Source organism: Aphelocoma coerulescens, chromosome 4A (genome assembly GCF_041296385.1).
Source record: "Aphelocoma coerulescens isolate FSJ_1873_10779 chromosome 4A, UR_Acoe_1.0, whole genome shotgun sequence".
Lineage (NCBI taxonomy): Eukaryota > Metazoa > Chordata > Aves > Passeriformes > Corvidae > Aphelocoma > Aphelocoma coerulescens.
Window position 1 is genome coordinate 9,997,729 of NC_091018.1, and position 18,471 is coordinate 10,016,199.

General features: G+C 40.6%; 1 protein-coding gene across 9 annotated transcripts in view; it reads right to left on the minus strand.

Moving 5' to 3' along the window:
- Nucleotides 1-18,471, minus strand: part of IL1RAPL2 (interleukin 1 receptor accessory protein like 2) — a 390,566-nt gene that overhangs the window by 95,310 nt on the left and 276,785 nt on the right. For all 9 annotated transcript variants that reach the window (XM_069015265.1, XM_069015263.1, XM_069015267.1 and 6 more), the window contains one exon: nt 13,254-13,328. In XM_069015265.1, coding sequence (XP_068871366.1) covers nt 13,254-13,328 — 75 coding nt within the window. The remainder of the gene's footprint in view (nt 1-13,253; nt 13,329-18,471) is intronic.

Here is an 18,471-nt window from a genome sequence, read left to right on the forward strand (position 1 = left end):
TAGGAGATAATGAGCACTGTCCCACCTGCTTTAACAGCTTGGGAAGATGATAATAGAATACATGCTTTTGGTTACATCTTACATTGTAACCTAGGACACACAATAAAAGACAACAGTTATTCTACATTTGTAACACATTAATGATGGGTGCTTCTTCATATGACCGAACATACCCTTGCTAGACAGAAGTTCCACTGGCTTGTACTGTAACAGAATACAGTGAACTAAACTGGGCCTGGATATATCAATACTGTTTTAGCATCTCTGTTCATAATTTAGACCCTCAACTACTCTGATTTGTCACCTAATTTTTGCTGTGCCAAAAGTTGACCAAACTTCTGATAACATCTCCCTAAGCACTTAAAGTGATGTTTCTGAACATGATGTACTTTTGAGATGGTTAAGTGTAGAGCAATTCCTTATGGAACAAGGGCATATGATACCCCTGGAAAGATTGGACAACCCAGGGTTGCTGAGGAAAAGCCCCTGAACAGGCCCCTGGCTGCAGGCAGGCCTGAGAGTCCTTGGCAAAGTTATACACTGGTCGGCTCCCCTGCAGATTAGAGGCCGTCTAGAAGGTCTGGGTGTGAATCTTTGCAAAAGTAGATATAAGCTTGCATAGTTGAATAATAAAGGAAGAACGATGCTTAATTGTATCGAAGTACATGACGTTTATCTGGCCAGCTCTCCGGACTCGGTCCCTAACGGTTATGTAGGATAACAGAATCACAATTCAAAAATATTATTTGCAGCAGAAATTTACCAAAACTCTCTCAATCAAAAGACATTTGTACTTTAATTAATGTGGCCTTAGAAATAATATTAATGGAAACTCTGACAGGGATTTCAGTGCTTGAGACTGTACGGTAAATAACTATGAAAGAGGAAACACAACAGACATGATGCACATGCACCAATATTTACAAGTTAGTTACAAAAGAGTCTTATATCACATAGAAAAAAATGAATCTGCCCAGTCAGTTTTGCTGAAATGTTGGTAGAACACCTCACTACACAGCTGGCACAGAATATTGTACAAGACAGGTGGGAACCAAGGTCCTGATACAAAATTAGCACAGAAAACAAGATGCTTGAAAATTCCCAGGGAGGATTTATTGATAGTCTCCTTAAAAAGCTATTCTAATAACCTAAGACAGGCACACCCATTGTTACACACTACAGTGTTGTGATTCACTTGTGGATTTCCTGGGTTTTTTTTACAGGCAAAACTACAGCTGATAAGCCACAAGTGCCGCTAAAAAACCTTAGGTGTTTGGAATCACAAGTTTGTTTAAGAGTCTTCTGACTGAGGAGGCATTTCACACAAGAGACGTCAGGCTGTGAAGGGATGAGCTGAATTGTGAGAGGCTGGGGTTTAAAATCCTGACATGGCACGGAGAGAAGCAGCATGCTTGCCTGCCTCTGAATAACTGCTCAAATGCAACAGATCCCCTCTCAAAGGTAATCTGCCTGAAGGATGAATAACAATTTGGTATCTACACACCACTCACTATGCCAGGTGATACTTAGAAAAGTTAAACCACAGTCCTAAATAAAAGCACTTGGTCAATGATCCTTAGTTAAGCAGATTCCTTATTGCACACAGTGCAGTCTCTACAACTCAGCCTCCAAAGTGGGTTAAAAGCAGGAAAGGCAGGTGAATTCAGGTAAAACTAAACCACAAGTACCCACTGCACTTACAAATGAAATCCTCTGCCTACTCTATATGCATTCACTTCATATTCAGTGCTCAAATGTTACAGCAAAGTAGTTTTCTGCCTGCAATGTTTATTAATATCAACCATTTGAATGACAGGCTGCAGAATATTATCTATAAATTGGATTTCAAATTCATCAATGCAGATGAGGAAATCATTAAAAAGAGTTTACAGTAATGTAATTGGGAAACAGAAATCCTGATTTGATCAGCCTGCCCAATCATAAGTTTCACTTTTCAAACTCTGCATAATCAGGACTTGGCAGTAAGCTATTCAAAATAGTGTGTCAAGTCCAGAAGCATTTAGAGGATGTATCCAAGGAAAGATCCACATGGACAATCTTTTCCTTCATAAAAAGAGACAAAATTGAGAGAATAGAGTATTTGCTAATATTTACTCATCTCACTAGCAATGAAAAAGCACACTTGACACACCATTTTTTCCCTTGTTAAAATTAAAATTACTGCATCCTAAATATTTAAATTCTCAACTCAAACCACTGAGCTTGATCAGAGAAATGTGAAAAACACTTTTAAGTTTGCAAAACAGTTACATCACATTTGGCCAGAAAAGCACATAGCACCATTTACAAACTTCACCACTGACATTATAGCAGTAGCATATTCAGCTTACTTAAATTTGCAACTCTGCTGTATATAAAATGAAATTTTCCTAGGCCTTTTAATTAATGCAGTGTGCAAGACTGAACTAATTTGTATTTGAGTAATATAAAGCACTGCTCAAGCAAATGTTTAGGCTCCTGTGAGCTGAAGTAACTGCACACCTGATTGCACATCAACGAGATCTCCGTGGATGTTTTCATGACTAATTATATTCACTTATTCATGGGACTAGAGCCAAGCATGTTAAAATTAGTAAGCTTCTCATATGGTATAAGCAGATAATAAAAACATACTCAGTAGTAGAAAGTTACAGTCATCATTCTCTATTACCGCAGGCCTAGGCCCTAGGGTATATCACCATGTCCCGCAGCCGTAGGGAGGAGGAGGAGAGAAGATCCAGCAGGCAGGAATTGTGCAGCAAGATTGATTGATTTAATTATTTTACAAACTCTTTTATAGACCTTTTTCTTCATAGTCTAATTGGACCAAGGATCAGCCACCCCTTGGGGGTGATTGGCTAAAATCCTAAAACATCCATTGTCAAAATATTTTTCTACTATACTATAAACAAGACTTCTCAAGGTTGCAGGTGTTTGGTTGTTTACAGAACTCTGCTACTATCTCTGTGAGAGAGAAAAGTCTCTCACGGACTTAGAAAATAGCAAGAAAATCCTTGCTAGCAGCATTTTTATATCCACAATTCACCATGGGGCTTGTTTTAAACTAATAAAGTATGGTAGAAATCAGAATGCCTCTGCTGCATTTCCTCAGATTACTGCTTCCTCTATTTTTTACCTTCCATCTGATCAGGGGTTCTGAGAACTCACGTAACATGTGTCTTCAGTAGGTAATAAAAATATCTCTTAATTTCAAGAGTAATCTTGCTTTGACTGTCTTTCATTTGGTCTTCATTGGATTGTGTATTGGTTTCACATGGCCTGGTTTTTGGTAGCAGGGGACAGCCACAGAGGTGGCTTTTGTGAGAAGCTGCTGGAAGCTTCCACCATGTCCGGCAGAGCCAATCTCTGATGGCTATGAAGATGGACATGCTGCTGGACCAGTTAGAGAAATTGGTAATGCCTCTGTGATAACATATTTGAGAAGAAAATCAAAACAACGCAGGGCATCCTGGCACAGTGCGTGGCAATGTGCCAGTGCCGCCACCATTTCAGTGCAGCCTGCAGTGAGCTTTGCCTGCCTGGCTGCCCCTAGCCAGCCACACCACAGGCAGAAGGGCGGCAGCTTCTCCTTCCCGGCGCCCCACATGAAGAGAAGCATTAAATAGCACTGAATCAGGGGGATGGGGAGCAGAAGAATTCGTTTGTCAGGAACAATGCATCTAGCTTGGTCAGCATACCAGAGCAGGAAGAAAAAGATAAGAGACCGCTGATAAGACCAGCGGGAGTCTCAGACAGACATCCTGCCCTTCCCAAAACTAGCTCAAACCAGTACCAAAGCTTAAACCCAGGCCAGAGGTATAAAAGAGCATGCGCAGGAGAGGAAGGTGAAAAGTTCAGACGAAGAAGACTCTCCCTGACTTCATCACAAGACCCCCAGGAGACCCCTACCACAACCACCAAACAACACTGCGCAAGTGCTACGCGGATGTAAATGACTTTTGAGTTCATTATAATACGAAGCGAGGCTGGGTGGGGCTAGGTGATGAATATGTATGAGTTTGTTAGGAAACTTAATGAATATGGAACTTGTAACCCGATAAATACCGAGCTGAATGCAGCTGTCGGAACGCATGATTTTGGAGGAGCGATCCCCCGTGCGTCCCAGCGCTGGAATAAAGCATACCCACCTACTTTACTACTTATTCAGTAGTGGAGTTCTTTCCGCTTTTCAGCACCAGTGCCGCAGCAACCGCCACTGCGTGCACGGTGGTGGCAGGGGCCACATGGTCGGCAGCAGAAACGTGGCAAGTGATTCTGCGACGCAGAACCTAAACGAAATCAACCTCTCGGTGCTGCGGTATGCTGCAAAAATCTTCGAATTCGTGGAACTTGTTGGCAATAGTACCTATGGGCAGCAGTTTTTCTTCTAGATGGAGAAGAGGAAGTGAAGACATAAGAGAAAACATGGTGGCAGCAAGGTTAGTGAAGAAGGAGGGAGAAGAGGTGCTCCAAGAGTCAGAGCCAAAATTCTTCTGCAAGCCGTAGTGAGTACCATGGTGAAACAAACTGTCCCCCTGTAATCCATTAAGTCCACGGGAGATGCAGAGATCCACTCGCGGCCCGTGGGAAAAGTGCTCACACCAGAGTGAGTGAGTGCCAGAGAAATCCAGTGGGAGACCTGAAGAAAGAGAGAGGGCCCCTGCTTCCAGAGATAAAGAAAGAGGGCCCTTGCTTCCAAACTAGAGCAGCTTTAAAAGACTATACCTGTGGATGAGTGACCCATTCCACAGCAGTTCTGGGAAGACTGCTTTGCCTGTGGAAGGGACTCACGGCATAGCAGAATAAAGACTCCTCTCCCTGAGTGAAGTGAAAAAGATCTCAAGTGACAAACTGACCAAAACACACCATGCCCTGTCTCCCTGTGCTATCAGTGGGAAAGAGGGAGAGGCTGGGGGGATAAAAGGGTTTTTTAAAGGCTTTTTTTACTTCTGATTATCCTCCTCTGACTCTGTTAATAATAAATTTACTTGATACCTTTAAATTTGAACCTGTTTTGCCCTTAGGGTATTTTTCTCCCAATCCTCATCTCAACTCATGAGCCATTCATTAATTTTTTTCTGCGTGAACAGCTTTCATGGGTGCCTGGCGTTTGGCCAGTGTCAAACCACGACAAATTACAATATCTGACATGAAAACTGTAACTCAACCTCGTTCTAATGTTTGAAGTTCAATTACCTAATACAAACTATTTGTTTCTGTAGGATGGAGACAAACACAAGGGTATTGAGGATGAAGGTAAGAGCAACGTTTATCAAACATGGATTAAATGAAGCAAAGATTTGGTGAGTAGAATTCCATCTCACTTCTTTCGAAGGACTATGACAGCTTTGATTTTCACAGCCTCCAAGATCATGCCATTATGATATTGAAATTTTAAGAAATAAAAATTATACCATCAGTCTTCATTTCCTGCACTGCTGCCTTTGGAACAGATTACAAAATACAATTTTCTATTATTTTTCAGTGAAGGAGGAAAAAATCATGGGAATGCTTAGTCTAGATTTTCATCTTCCCTGCCCACTGAACAGCAGTGCTGTGATGCATGACCCTGACCTTTCCCAGCCTCGTATATTTTGACTGTTTGCCCACTCAGCTCCATCCCTACATTTTAGTGAGGCCGTAAACAAAAGATATGGAATGGCATGCCCAGCAAATCACAGAATGCTGAAAAGGTCAAAATAGTAGTGCCGAATGTTTCTACTCTGTAATTTACAGAATATATGAGGCATTCACATCTTAATAACTCATTCACATGACAAACACTGTAGAGGGAATGTAAAATGGCAGCACATGAATTCCTTCCAGTGACAGTGTTTCCAACAAGCATGGAAAATGGTGCAAACTTTGCCCTGTGGTTCTCTTTTCTGGAACATTAATATTGTCTGACTTTCAATGCACAATAGCATATGTCTGTGGACTGTGCAGTTAAACATCTCTGTGTTTGCAGTCAGGCTCAGAGCCCAAAAGGCAACGTCCCTGAGGCAAAAATCCAGGTCAAAGCTTTCTCTATCTGTACTCCTTCTTTGCTCTTCTTGGAGCACTTCCCCAATACCAGGTGATTTTATTGTCACAACATTCCTGAAAACTAGAGAAGCAATATCCTCACCTTAAATGAGGACAGAACGCTGGTAAAGGTCAGGAGAGTTATAGCAGAAAAAAGCCTCACAGCTCTTACCAACAGCTCTCTAAGCCCCTGCTCTCCACCAAGACCATCTTTTCTACTTCCTGTCTCATGGACTGAACTCCATTTTTGCAGAAACAAACTTGTGCCCATTTTCCAGACAGCAGTCAAATGAAGTAAATTGAGAAACCAAACAAGAGATCCTTTAGCCAAGCTCAGCACAGCTGCATGTCTGTGGCAGCTAAAGTGATGGTTGCATTTGTTAATGGCAGTTTAATCCTAGTGAAGTGCTAAAGGTCCGTGTCCTGGACATCCCCACACTAGAGTCACCACTTTCAGAGAAAGATTTACTGGAGCAAGACAATTTGAGGCATTCTTCAATCATCCTAAGTTAGCTAATGCCCTTGAATGAATGCCTTGGGATAACTGTAAGTCAGGATATACTGGAGTGTTTCCTCTTAACCACCTTCTTGGAACAAAAAACAAGACAGTGGATTGATTTATAGTATTGCTGTTTCAAAACTAACTGCAAGGATGTCTATCTGACACCAATTAATCAATCTTTTCTATACAGACAGAATCATGGTGCCCTCCAAGTATATACTGACCTAAAATCCACTGAACCCAACATAAGCAATAAAAAGTTCATGGAAAAAATACAGAAAAAAATTTGGAAAGTGCTAAATCTTAATTTCTGACATATCCGTGCCAGTCCCATGAATCCCATGAATCCCAATGGTAAAAACCATGGATCAGCAGTCAGAATTCGGCTTGTCTTTCTAAGCCCATTAAAACAAAAGAAAGAAGCGTGCCAATGAACTGTTCTGTTTCACAGATGAAAACCTGGATTAACCATACAAAAAGCAAGACAACGGTGGATTTACACCAGTTGAACCACAGATCCCAGCCCAAGTCTCTGAAGTGCAGCATTTCACCATTACCCCTGAGGGAAGCAGGAATATTAACAACATACCAAATTATCATCAAAGCATTAGCAGTAATACACTTTGGGTATTTAGGGAACTACTTCTAAACCTAAATGTCAGACAATTTGTCTCTAATATTCCCTGCAGATTAGTACAGAATGATTGCAATAGATGTAAATCCTGTCTCCTTTTCTACAGGCACGTACAGCTGAAATAGCTGTGGAGCTTTATACTTTGTGCTGCAAAGGAAGGCAGGTCCTAAAGACCATCCTCCCAGTTTCTCTTTATTTCCTAGTGAAAATTGCTCCTTCATGTATTTCTGTGCTGAAACACAGAGCTTTTGGTACGAGAGTCTGCACTGCCTGGGGGGAGATGATTTTCCAGCCCTGAGTCTGGGATGATTCACACAGCAAGTCTGTAACCTGGTGAAGGACGGGGAACAATGTGTGAGGTTTGGTCCACCCGTGGGAAGAACAGGGATCTCCCAGCTCATCTGTGGGAGGAGGTAGATGCAGTGAAGAACCATGGATGACTGGAAGGTGTGGAGTGAAGGTATCAGCTTGCTCCTCCAGACAGCAACAGTACAGGGAGATAGGGCTGTGAGATGAAGGGGCAGCGTGGGGAGAACTGGGGATGGAGGGAACCGAATTTTTGCTGGTGTTGGGGTGGAGGGGACACCACCCACCGGTCTTATCTGCCTTTAGTCCCACCTTCCTTCTGCTCTGCCACTCACATCACTCAGACCTGAATTTGTGAGGTGGTATGGGTTACTCCACATGGACAGAATAAGGCAGTAGAACATGATTTGGGGCAAGACGATCACTTATCCCACACTCAGGCCTCACACAAGGAAAGAACAATGAGTCTCTATGGTTAACTTCCAGTCAGCCTCTTTGCTGACTCAGGACCCATTTGGATCAGGTCACCTCTGATTCCTCAATGTTTGTCTCTCCTATGCCATCCCAGCTGAGCTGGGAGGTGCAAAGCTCTGGGTTTGACCTGGCTTATGGAAACCCTGATCTACCTCTGAGAGCCCCTGCTAAGCCCTAGGCTGGTGAATGCCTGGGAGGAGTTGAGGAAAGAAAGGCAGCATGGAGTAACCAACATCCAGGATCCCTGTTTTTCATACATACTCACTACATTCCTGAGCAGTTATCACACATGACCCTTTAATCAAACTGCAAATCAAAAGGCATGTCCACAACACTCAAGAGGCCTGACCACAGACAAGTATCAGGGCTCTTTCCACACTGCAAGCACACTAAATAAGAATTTCTTCCCAAGTTCAATTTCAAATTACTTGCTCTATTTGAGGCATTTCACAGTTCAAAATTTATGTATTGCTTTCTGTCCAAGATTACTACTCTATTCAATTGCTTATCAAATACCTGTATCTTTAAATATGAAGAATACAAGATTTAATGAGCAAATCTGTAATGAGAGACAGTGCTGGATTGTCTTGAATAAACAGGCTTGGTATGAAATGAAGGCCTGAAACCTCTTGCAGGGATTTTTTTTTTAACAATTATTATTTATTTTTAAGAAGAGAAGTGGCATCTCAGTGAAAATTGGAGTGACTGTGGAGAGTGAAGTGGTATATTTAAAATGTCAGTAAATACAAGAATTTTCACTTCTCAAATAATTCCTTTCAGCCACTGCTGCAAACCAAAAGGGCTTTTTCACTCATAACTATTTTCAGTCTATTCCTACACCTGTCAGCAGATGTAACTTTGTATATTCCCTTGCACTTGTTTTACAGTAGCTCTATTGATCTCTATTGATCTGCCTAATAATGAGTCCCAAGGAATTGTGCTGTTAAATCTTTTAGAAACAAAATCTTTCTGAAGAGTTCAGCTATTAGGAATAATGACAATCCTCATAAACTATGTGTTTTCTTTCCTCAGCATCTTTAGAAACAGAGAAACTACCATGACAAAAGTGAGTTAAACCCCTTGAGGTCCTCCCTGTTCAGCAAATGAATTAACACAGAGGATTCTTACTTTGTTTTGTAAGACTCCTGCTACATTTCTTAAGTAAACATCTGAAAACAAAACCAGGACATAGCTGAAAAGCAAATGATATGAAAATTATATATTCAATTAATATATACCCGAACATGCAAAATTCATTGCACTCAACTAACTCATTCATAAGGAAAAGACTTAACAATGCAGTCACTGTAACACATGGTACAGAATTAACAGCTTTAGTGTCTGTTTTGATACTGTATTTTTAGCTTTTTTGATGCTCTGTGGAACACAGAAATGAAAAATAGCAGCCATGGTGCAAGCTAGAGAACTCTGGCAGCTGCTTATACATAGACTGGCTAGATATAGATCCTAACAGATCTGTGTCCAGCCAAAAATCAGCAGAGCACAACTGTACTTCCTTTCTCCCACAAATGCCTCTGCCACACTGTTTTTATACCAGCTGAGAGCTGGCAGCACAACAGCTCCCAGCTCCCAGGGATCAGATGAATTTTGGCTTCTTGGTGCTACTAGAACTGTGCAAACTCAGAGGAGAAACCTTCTCTGTAGTCATGTAATCAAAACACAAAGGAACGGTTTTCCTTCTTTCCATGTTCTCAAAGCACTAAGAGTGAACAAAAGAATTTAACAAATGAATTAAGAAATAAATCAGCAGAGCAATGTACCAACATGCCATCTTAAGACTTACAGTACAGCATGCTCCACTTGCTGTCAGACAGCTGTATGTGAAAATAGATAACAGATCTTTAAAACTTACTGCTCACAGCCCCAAGACACCTGACTGAGGTCTCAATCTTTACTCTTCTGAATCACAAAAGGAATGATCTAAACTCAGGGATTTGGCATGAACAATCCATAAACACACTTAGGTTTATATGGTCAGTCAAAGTAACAGCAAGCTCCTGCTCTAAAAAAGGGGCCTTGAACAACTCAACTTTGAATCACAATGGCATACACTTTAAAAAATTCACAGTCAGAGCTTTACATGGGAGATGGTCTTAAAGGCTTTCTGCCTCATCTCCTGGGCACAAGAGCTGAGTGTTTTTCGGCCTGTACTATCAAATCTGATTTTAATGTCATGAAGACAACTCAGGAATACTTTTTGAGGAAGAACATTTTATTATCAGAGTAATACCATATATTTACAAAACAGACACTATATAGTAAGAACAAACATTATTTGTTAATACCGAGGTACAGTAAGATTAAATGTATCACATACCATGCAATCAAGAACTATTTCTCTACCGACCTCTATGCAAAAAACTAAAACACAAATAAAAAGGGGTCTTTTTCTAGTTTTGTTTTTACAAAATGGAAGCAGTAAATGGACAATAAAAAAAAATTCAGTCATTATTTCCTAGGTCGGCCCAGAGATGAAGTGATTATCTGACTTGGTAAAGCAACTGAGACAATGAAACTGTTTTGGACTATTTCTCCAGTCCTCTTTTGTCCTCCTGTCAACCCTCCCCCATCTCTGGCTCTGTTTCTCCACCACAAGCAAATACAGAAAACAAAAAAGAAGCAAATTCCAGTTTCTGCTTCTCTCTAACCTTGATGGGATTGTTTTTAGATCTCTGCGATACTCCAAAGAAAAACAGAAAACACAAAAAGTACATTCCTGCTCCTTAAGAAGAACAAGGCAGGCTCTGGACCATGTTTGAAGCCTGAAAGAGCTCTTTTATCCACTGTCAATAAGAATTGTGCATACCTGTTTTCACTAAAACTTCTTATAATATCTGAAAGCTAAAAGGTGAATACTGCAGTTTGGAGTAAGTAAATAAGCTGCTAAATAGTTAAGCCACTGCCTAGAGGCCTATGGAGATTTTGCATTGCATCATGCTAATAATTAAGGATAAAGACAGTAAATAATTATTTATCTCCTCTACTTATACAGAAAAGACAGCTATTTCTTTAAAGATTAGTTTTCCAATAGAAAACGAAAATAATCTCTGCAGAACAAGTAGATGGATTAAACTCCATTTCTTTTGTAGCTTAGTGGTACATTTGTACTTGCATAACTACTGAAAAATCAGGCATATTGGGTGATTTGACTCCATGGGCTAAAGGGCCTGTAACACACAGAAATTTTCCTTTAATTTCTAATAAAATACTGAAGAATGTCAATTATTCAAAACTCCTAGGAGCTAAACAAGATTTCAAAGAAGTATTCTAGCAGGTGACCTTACAAAAAACTTTCTCCCACGTTACATTGTGCAATCAAATTATTCCCAGTCCTTCAAGGCTCTGACACATTTCAGAGCCCAGCACAGCCTTCCTGCCCCACGCTGCTGGTGGCCTCCACAAGATGAAGGTACTCTCTGAGAATCTTCCAGCTTTATCTATTTGCCAAGTTAAATCAAGAGGGAAATCAATGAACTTCACTGCAAAAGAAGTTAAGTTCAGGTTCCTTCATATGAATATGGTTTAGTGGCAATAACCAAACCCATTAACATATCAGAAAAAAAAGCATCATGTGTAAATTCCCTGATCTTAAGGGGACAACTAATGGCTTACATTCCAGCATATAAAGATGCAAGATTTGTATTTCCCTTTAGAGATATTCCAAAATCCTATTACTGAGCCACATCTCCATGGAGAGGAGGGAGTTTGTTTTAATTTTTTTAAATCAAACCTCTTTTTAATCAGCCGGAACAAAATGTTTTAATGCAAACAACAACAACAACAACAAAGAATTCAGTGCAAATAACAGAGTCCTGCTCGAACAGGGGAACTTGGAAGAGAAAATGAAGATGAAAGGAAAATGCAGGAAACAAAGACGTACTCTGAGTGCCTTTATTACACAGATGTATGCAGGGACAGTGTGCTCCCAAAGGAAATCATTAGAAAGTTGACTTTTAAGAAGTTAGACGAGGAGACTGAATTCAGCCTTTTGGGCTGATCCAAACTTCAACGATTGTGTTTTGCTGTTAACTCAGGTGGGGTTTTAACTATGGCTCCAGATCCACTTCGTATCCTCTTTTAGAGGCAATTTCTTTTCAGCTACAGACCTTTGAGCCCTGTGGAGGGGAACCTAAATATGCACACATGCACCTTTCCGCAGAATTCATCTGGCTCTGGCTGCTTCCCAGATCCAGTACTGTCTTCCCTGTGCAAGCCCTTACAGACTCCTGAGTCAATTCAGGTGTATGAGAGAAAGCTACTCTTTAAGATTAGCTAAGGTCACAAATAATTTATATTCTCACATTCAAGAATTGAAGTCCCATTTTTAAATAATTCATAGCATCCATGACATTGTTTGGCACCTGGTTTAAGAACAAGGATGTGTCTTTGTACTCATCTCAAATAGAACCCTGTAAAATTTCACAAATACCTTTACCACAATGTCACCAGCCCTTTTAAAATGTTTCACGCTGACCCCGCTTGCCATTAAACACCATTCCACCTCTGAATCCTAGCCAGCTTTGGTATAAAAACAGGAAGAGAGTCAAGCTCAAGAAGGAAAGTGCCACAGTTTCAGCACTGAGTGAATAATCCCCATATGCAATACATCTCTTGTAATTTAAACTCATGGCACCACAGTCCTCAATAGCAACTCCAATTCTGCCTCTTAAAATTAGAAATCTATTTTCAAGTCACTGAAAAAAACCTCTGGAACCTCAATGCGAGCAGTTCTTTCAGTATCACAATGCCCCACAGCTCCCCAAAGCTAGCAGAACTCTCTAACATTATTTTCTAGCATGACTGAAAATAGAGACTGCTAGCAGAGATTCAGATACGTGCATTCACAGAAGAATATATAACAGGAGTGTGAAAAGCATACAAGCATTTTAGTCAAAAGCCCTTTCTGGCACACATTCAGAACAACCTGAAGATGCACTGCTTTACATTAACTTTTGAAGGAATCTTTTATGAGAATATTTGTCTTAGGGTGAATGTCAACTGACCAATACAGCACCAATGTAAACATATATTACTCTACCAATTATATATTAAGAAGAGCATTAGTGCTTTATATTTAATACCCATTGTAACCAATTAGTACAGCATCCCCTGATGTTACACAAGTTCATTCCCTTAAATTGCCATGGCAGTAAATTCTACGGTTATAAATGAGAAGCTGCAAATTGATTTGCATGTAATAACTACCACTAAACCTTTCTTACCACTTCCAATTTATCCCATCTGCTACCAGAGTGGAAGTTTAGGATCTATTATTCCCAGAAGGGGACTTACCCAGCTGGACATCTATAACAGTTGGCTGGTTCTCCATGGGGAACAATGGCTTTGGAGGTTTGTCTGTGAGTAAAGCTAGAAAAGAAAATGAGAAAAGGTAATGGAAAAATTGAGACCAATGATTGCAAAAGAAAAGCTCTGTCATGTAAGCAATCAAATGTTTGTATACTCTATGGCATGTAAACATTTATTACATAGTATAGCTGTTACACAGTCAATGTGTTACCACCTTCCTTGTGGCCGTGGTGATCCCCTTATTCAACAGAAATGAGCTATTTCAAGAATTACGTTTTTAATACAAAGCAGAAAACCAAACTCAATTTCTCACTTTTAACCTACATGTAATAACTAGAACAAGCAGTTTAGACCCTCATGTTGCAAAGTTAACAAAATTAATTTGAAGTGCCAGACAAATCTATCTCAGTGTGACCAGTCCCAACATGTCTTTATGCCTGTCCAAAACAATACATAGAAAACTTGCTCATAATTGTGCTTGAAAGACCCTAGCAGCTCCACAGTAGCTTAGACTCCCACCCCAGCAGGTGGGGCACCTGGACCCTCTCATCAAAGCCTGAGTGCGGACCTTGCCTCCTGCTGTGCAGAAATATCTCCATCTGAGAGCAGGAAACAATATCCCAGCCTTGTCCTACCAGGGGACTGCTCCAGCAAGCAGGTAACACAACTCTTAAAAAACATAGCTACAGGCACAGGCTCCACAACCCTGTTTGAAAACTTAGGGGCAGACAGTGCAAATAGGTTTTGTAAATTTGGCTTCGCTTGAAATAAACAACTGTGTATTCCTGGAAATGGGGAGAAGTGCTTTTAATTAAGTATAGCATCTTGCACCACATGAAATTAAACATCTCAAAACTGCCTTTAAACTTTTCATGTTAAAATTCATCACCTGAAATTATTTGATCCAAGTTTGTAAAATAAGCAACAATTGTCAACCTACAAAAGAATTTTACATCCACAATGGCCTCAACAGTGTTTCAGTTTCTGGTATTTACAACACTTTTTTTCCTTAGCTTTTATTCAGTTTTTCAGGCTTTTATTGCTACATTTATTACATTATATTATTATTTTTCATTTCTGGTACTAAACTGTACTCAGTGCATTGTAGAACATGGAGAAAAGTCGCTGGAGCAGCTTCATCCATGTTGCGCCAGTGTGCTCAGGCTTTCCTTGCTTAATGTTCTCTTCATATCCCATTCCGACCTACACCCCTTGTAACCCAGTCTGACCAGGGCTTCCCCATTTCCCTCAGCTTTACTTGCAGCCTTTGGAAGTTTTCTAAATGTGCTCCTGCATGTCACATTTTAAATGGTTATGTTCTGCCATTTTCTTCTTGGAGACTAATCACCATAATGAACTGGCAGCCTGTCAGAGCTCTTTCCACAGGAACTGAAATGGCCCAAAGGGAATTTGAGATGAGAAGTCAGCGAACTGCTCTTCAATGTCAGATGTGTTTACTGAAAACAAAGGCTATTCTTATTTTAGAGGTCAGACATCAGATCACTTATTCACCTTCTGAAATTCATTTTGGTCCTTCTTAAACAGAAAGGCAATACCAGATGTTTTCAGCTACAAGGGGCTCTAGTCTTACATGGTCTCTGTACTTGATGAAGTCCAGAAACAACCTTTATTCAAATTCCTATTCCTCTACAAGAAGTTTCTTTAATTCTAAGAACAGTTTTATAGACCTGTGGCACTGATTTCCAGCCTTGCTCAAGGAAACGAAGAACAAAAAGTTAGTGCTGTTACTGTATCAACATGTATTTAACAAAGCTAACGCTATAAACACTTACTTGACCTCCCACAAAGCTACATGAAATTAAAACAATTAAATGCACTGTAAATGCTCTTCTTGTTATCCAAGGGGCAGTACTCCTGCTATGAAACTGAACCTACTTCATGAACTGTCAAGGGAGGAGCTGGGATACAGCTGTCTACATTTTTTTTCCCTTCCAAATGCCGTGGAATGTGGCATGTCCCTGGGCTGCTCTGTGCAACAACACATACATGGTGAAGCCACTAGAACAAGGATGACATCAGCTTCCCACGGCAGCCACCCAGACCTACCTTTGGAAGGTACTGGGTCTGACAATGCAGCAGCCCTAAGGGGTTGCTTTGCCTTTCCTCGTCATTCTAGGATTTCATCCTGTGACCAGGCTGGGGACTGCCTTGTCTGGATTTGTTTATTAAGTGCTATCAGACAGATACAGCACAGAACTGAGACTGAGGGGAGGCTTCTATGCCTTGTCCCAGGATAACAGCACACACTACCTGGGGTGTGGCTGGAAGCCACAGGTGCTGGATGACAAGCTGGAAAGACATTTCTTTACCCAGAGGCATCTGGCAATGCATGTATCTCCTAAAAGAGCCTGGTGAGTATGGCCAGAGGCTGTTTAGCATCCAGACTGCTCAGAGACCATCTAAAGTGCTGTTTCCTCCTATGCTTATATTCACCCCATTCAAAAGTAACACAAACTTTAGAACAATAATCACATCGCTGTGATTTCAACAACACTTGTTATTCCATTTGTCCATAAGAGTTTTAAAGACACAGTGTTGTACTAATCAATACACTGATGTGATCCTCCACAGCTGTTCATACAGGTGCATTTTCTTTCCCAGCATACATGATACTTTTATTCTCTTTGTCATAGTCACAAGGAGTATACTGTCCCACCAGAAGTGCTGCAGAAAAGCAGAGAAGAGACCTGTAGAAGATTTGGTCTCTCCAGTTACTTAAACAGTGATCTCTGTCAGATAAAGCAGAGCATGATGTGCTGCACAGGTCAATGTTTAGCTACTCACAGGACCAGCTAAAGAAGAAAACTGCCTTAAATGAGTGGCTCCTGCTTTTAAGTAGCAGTGAAGCCTCAGAGCCCAGAGGCTCATTTTTTTTCCTCACCACAGCGCTATTGTTTCAAAAATCTGTCATTCCATATTCAGACACACTAATGAGTTCTCTTGAAAAAGCACAAAGCAGTTGAAAACAAACAGCCTTAGTATATCATTACTTAGGGATAATCGGTGATAACCAGCTAGAAAAACTATCAGGCTTCTCAGTAAGCACCAGTTCCTCTACAGTTTCTTATTTGACACAGCTCTATTTCCCCACACTATTTCCTGCCTTCCCTCTGCAGCAGTTTCATGGTATTCACCCCACTCCAGTCAGACTTTTACAGCATCCACAGTGACAGACAGGGAGCCCAAACTGTTGCTACAATGAACTCAAATCTCTAATTGCGGATTTTGAGTGGCTGAGCTAAACACAACTTCCAAATTGAATCCAGATCCCCTTCCCCTGTGCCATGCAAAAGGCATCATCACCTGAACTTCTCCAGTGTGAAGCCAGTCAGCACCAGGGTCCTCCACTGAAATCCAGCTGCTTATGATTTGAAGGGTCTCTTTCTTGTGGCTCAGCACAGCTGGAGTGTTTTCCAGACCAGATAACTCTTAGAAGGGAGCTAAAATGTTAAATCCCATGTGGCTAGGTTGAATGCTGGGGAACAGTTTTCTTCTTCTTCCTCATGGTGGATAATGATTTCCTTCTTCTTGTGATAAGCACCCGAAGTACATTTGCTGTTCTATAATTTTGCTATTGATGCACCTCAATACATGATGCTCATGTAATTTGCAATGATGAAAGGAAAAATTATCTAAATATGAAGCAGAATGCAGGGAATCTAACAAAACTGTTTCGAATCTTCTATGAGACAATTGCATGCCGACCTACTTCCTTCAATCAAAGTATCTGGCATTTTCCCATCATTAATTAACACAGACCCTCTAGTATCATTCAATCAAGAATCTGGCTAACCTTTTGACAGTAGAACAGATCTGTTTGAATAGCAGCCTTTGGGGCAAATAACTGCATGCCAAATCCTTAATCTGAAACTAGCTCATACCCAAAGTTAAGGGTTTTTTTCACTCCCAGTTCAAATACATATGCTTCCAGGCATGGCTTAGATCTACTTTGGCAACTAAAATTCTTGGCAGTGACACTGCAACTTGCACACCATAGATGACGATGGAACAAACTGCATACAAAACTCTCAATCAATATATTAAGCAGAGGGCACATGTTGCTAAGAGGAGCTCAGCATTATACCTTTTAAAAAGATACATACCTAACTCCCTTTGTCTCATCTGAAATCGCAGCTTGTGCCAAGAGATTTCTCAGTGGCTGGCAGTAAAATGCTTCAGGCCTGACCTGCTACTGCTTTATCTTTCATGTCGCTGCTTACAACTAAGCAAATGTGAGAACCAATTGTGCAGATGTAAATGTGACAGCTGTAGTTTGGCTGACAGGGAATGAACTGTTCACTTGAAGAGTTAAAAGCTTGTTTAAAAAGCCAAGGGTTCTCACCTGGACTTTGTAGACCGAACCTCTAAAACACGATCACCATTAAGTCCTGCTACCAGATTAGAATCATTGCTTTTCATTTTCTTGGCACAGCAGAAAATTACCACACAAGGTGAAAAGTAGTAGGAAGCCACACAAAGCAAGTAATTCATAAAAATGCAATTTTGTGAGGCTGTGTTTATACAGGGACCCTCTTTCCTGATTAGCTCTATTGTAGTGTGCTCCACCAGTCAGTCAAAACACACTTCTCCATCAGTTGACTATTGTGTTATTTCCTTCCTCTCAGTATTAAGCTGACAAAATGATTGCACCTCCATTCACCATTTGCTCTAACAGAAATAAAGCCACTGCAATGAGATGTTGTCTAAGGATAAATATCTCCATCTTTGAAAATAAACACTGAACACTTATTCTCAAAAAACTCCAACTTAATATAACTCAGAACTTGTGTGGAAGTCAGGAGTCATTAACCAATGACAAAGAGTTTGTCTCTATTTATTACTATTCAAGCAGGCAATGCTTCTTTTGGGAAAATGCTGTGGCATGATTCAGCAGCTGGATGCCTCCCCCTCTGCCACTTTCAACACGAACACCACTTTTTGAAAATTCTACCTAGGATCAAGAGTGCCTTAATGCACTGTTTGGACTGCCTCTGTGGGACAATTTTCTGCAAGAAGGAGTTTAGCAATTTTATATTAGCAGTAAATAATTGGAATTCATCACATGAATTCTTTTTATGACATAGAAAGAAGGACAACACAACCGCAGCTTTAAGGAAGATGCTGTATCCATGCTGAAATGCAGTTCACGAGGGAAATGAATTTTGAGGCACTCAAATGATCT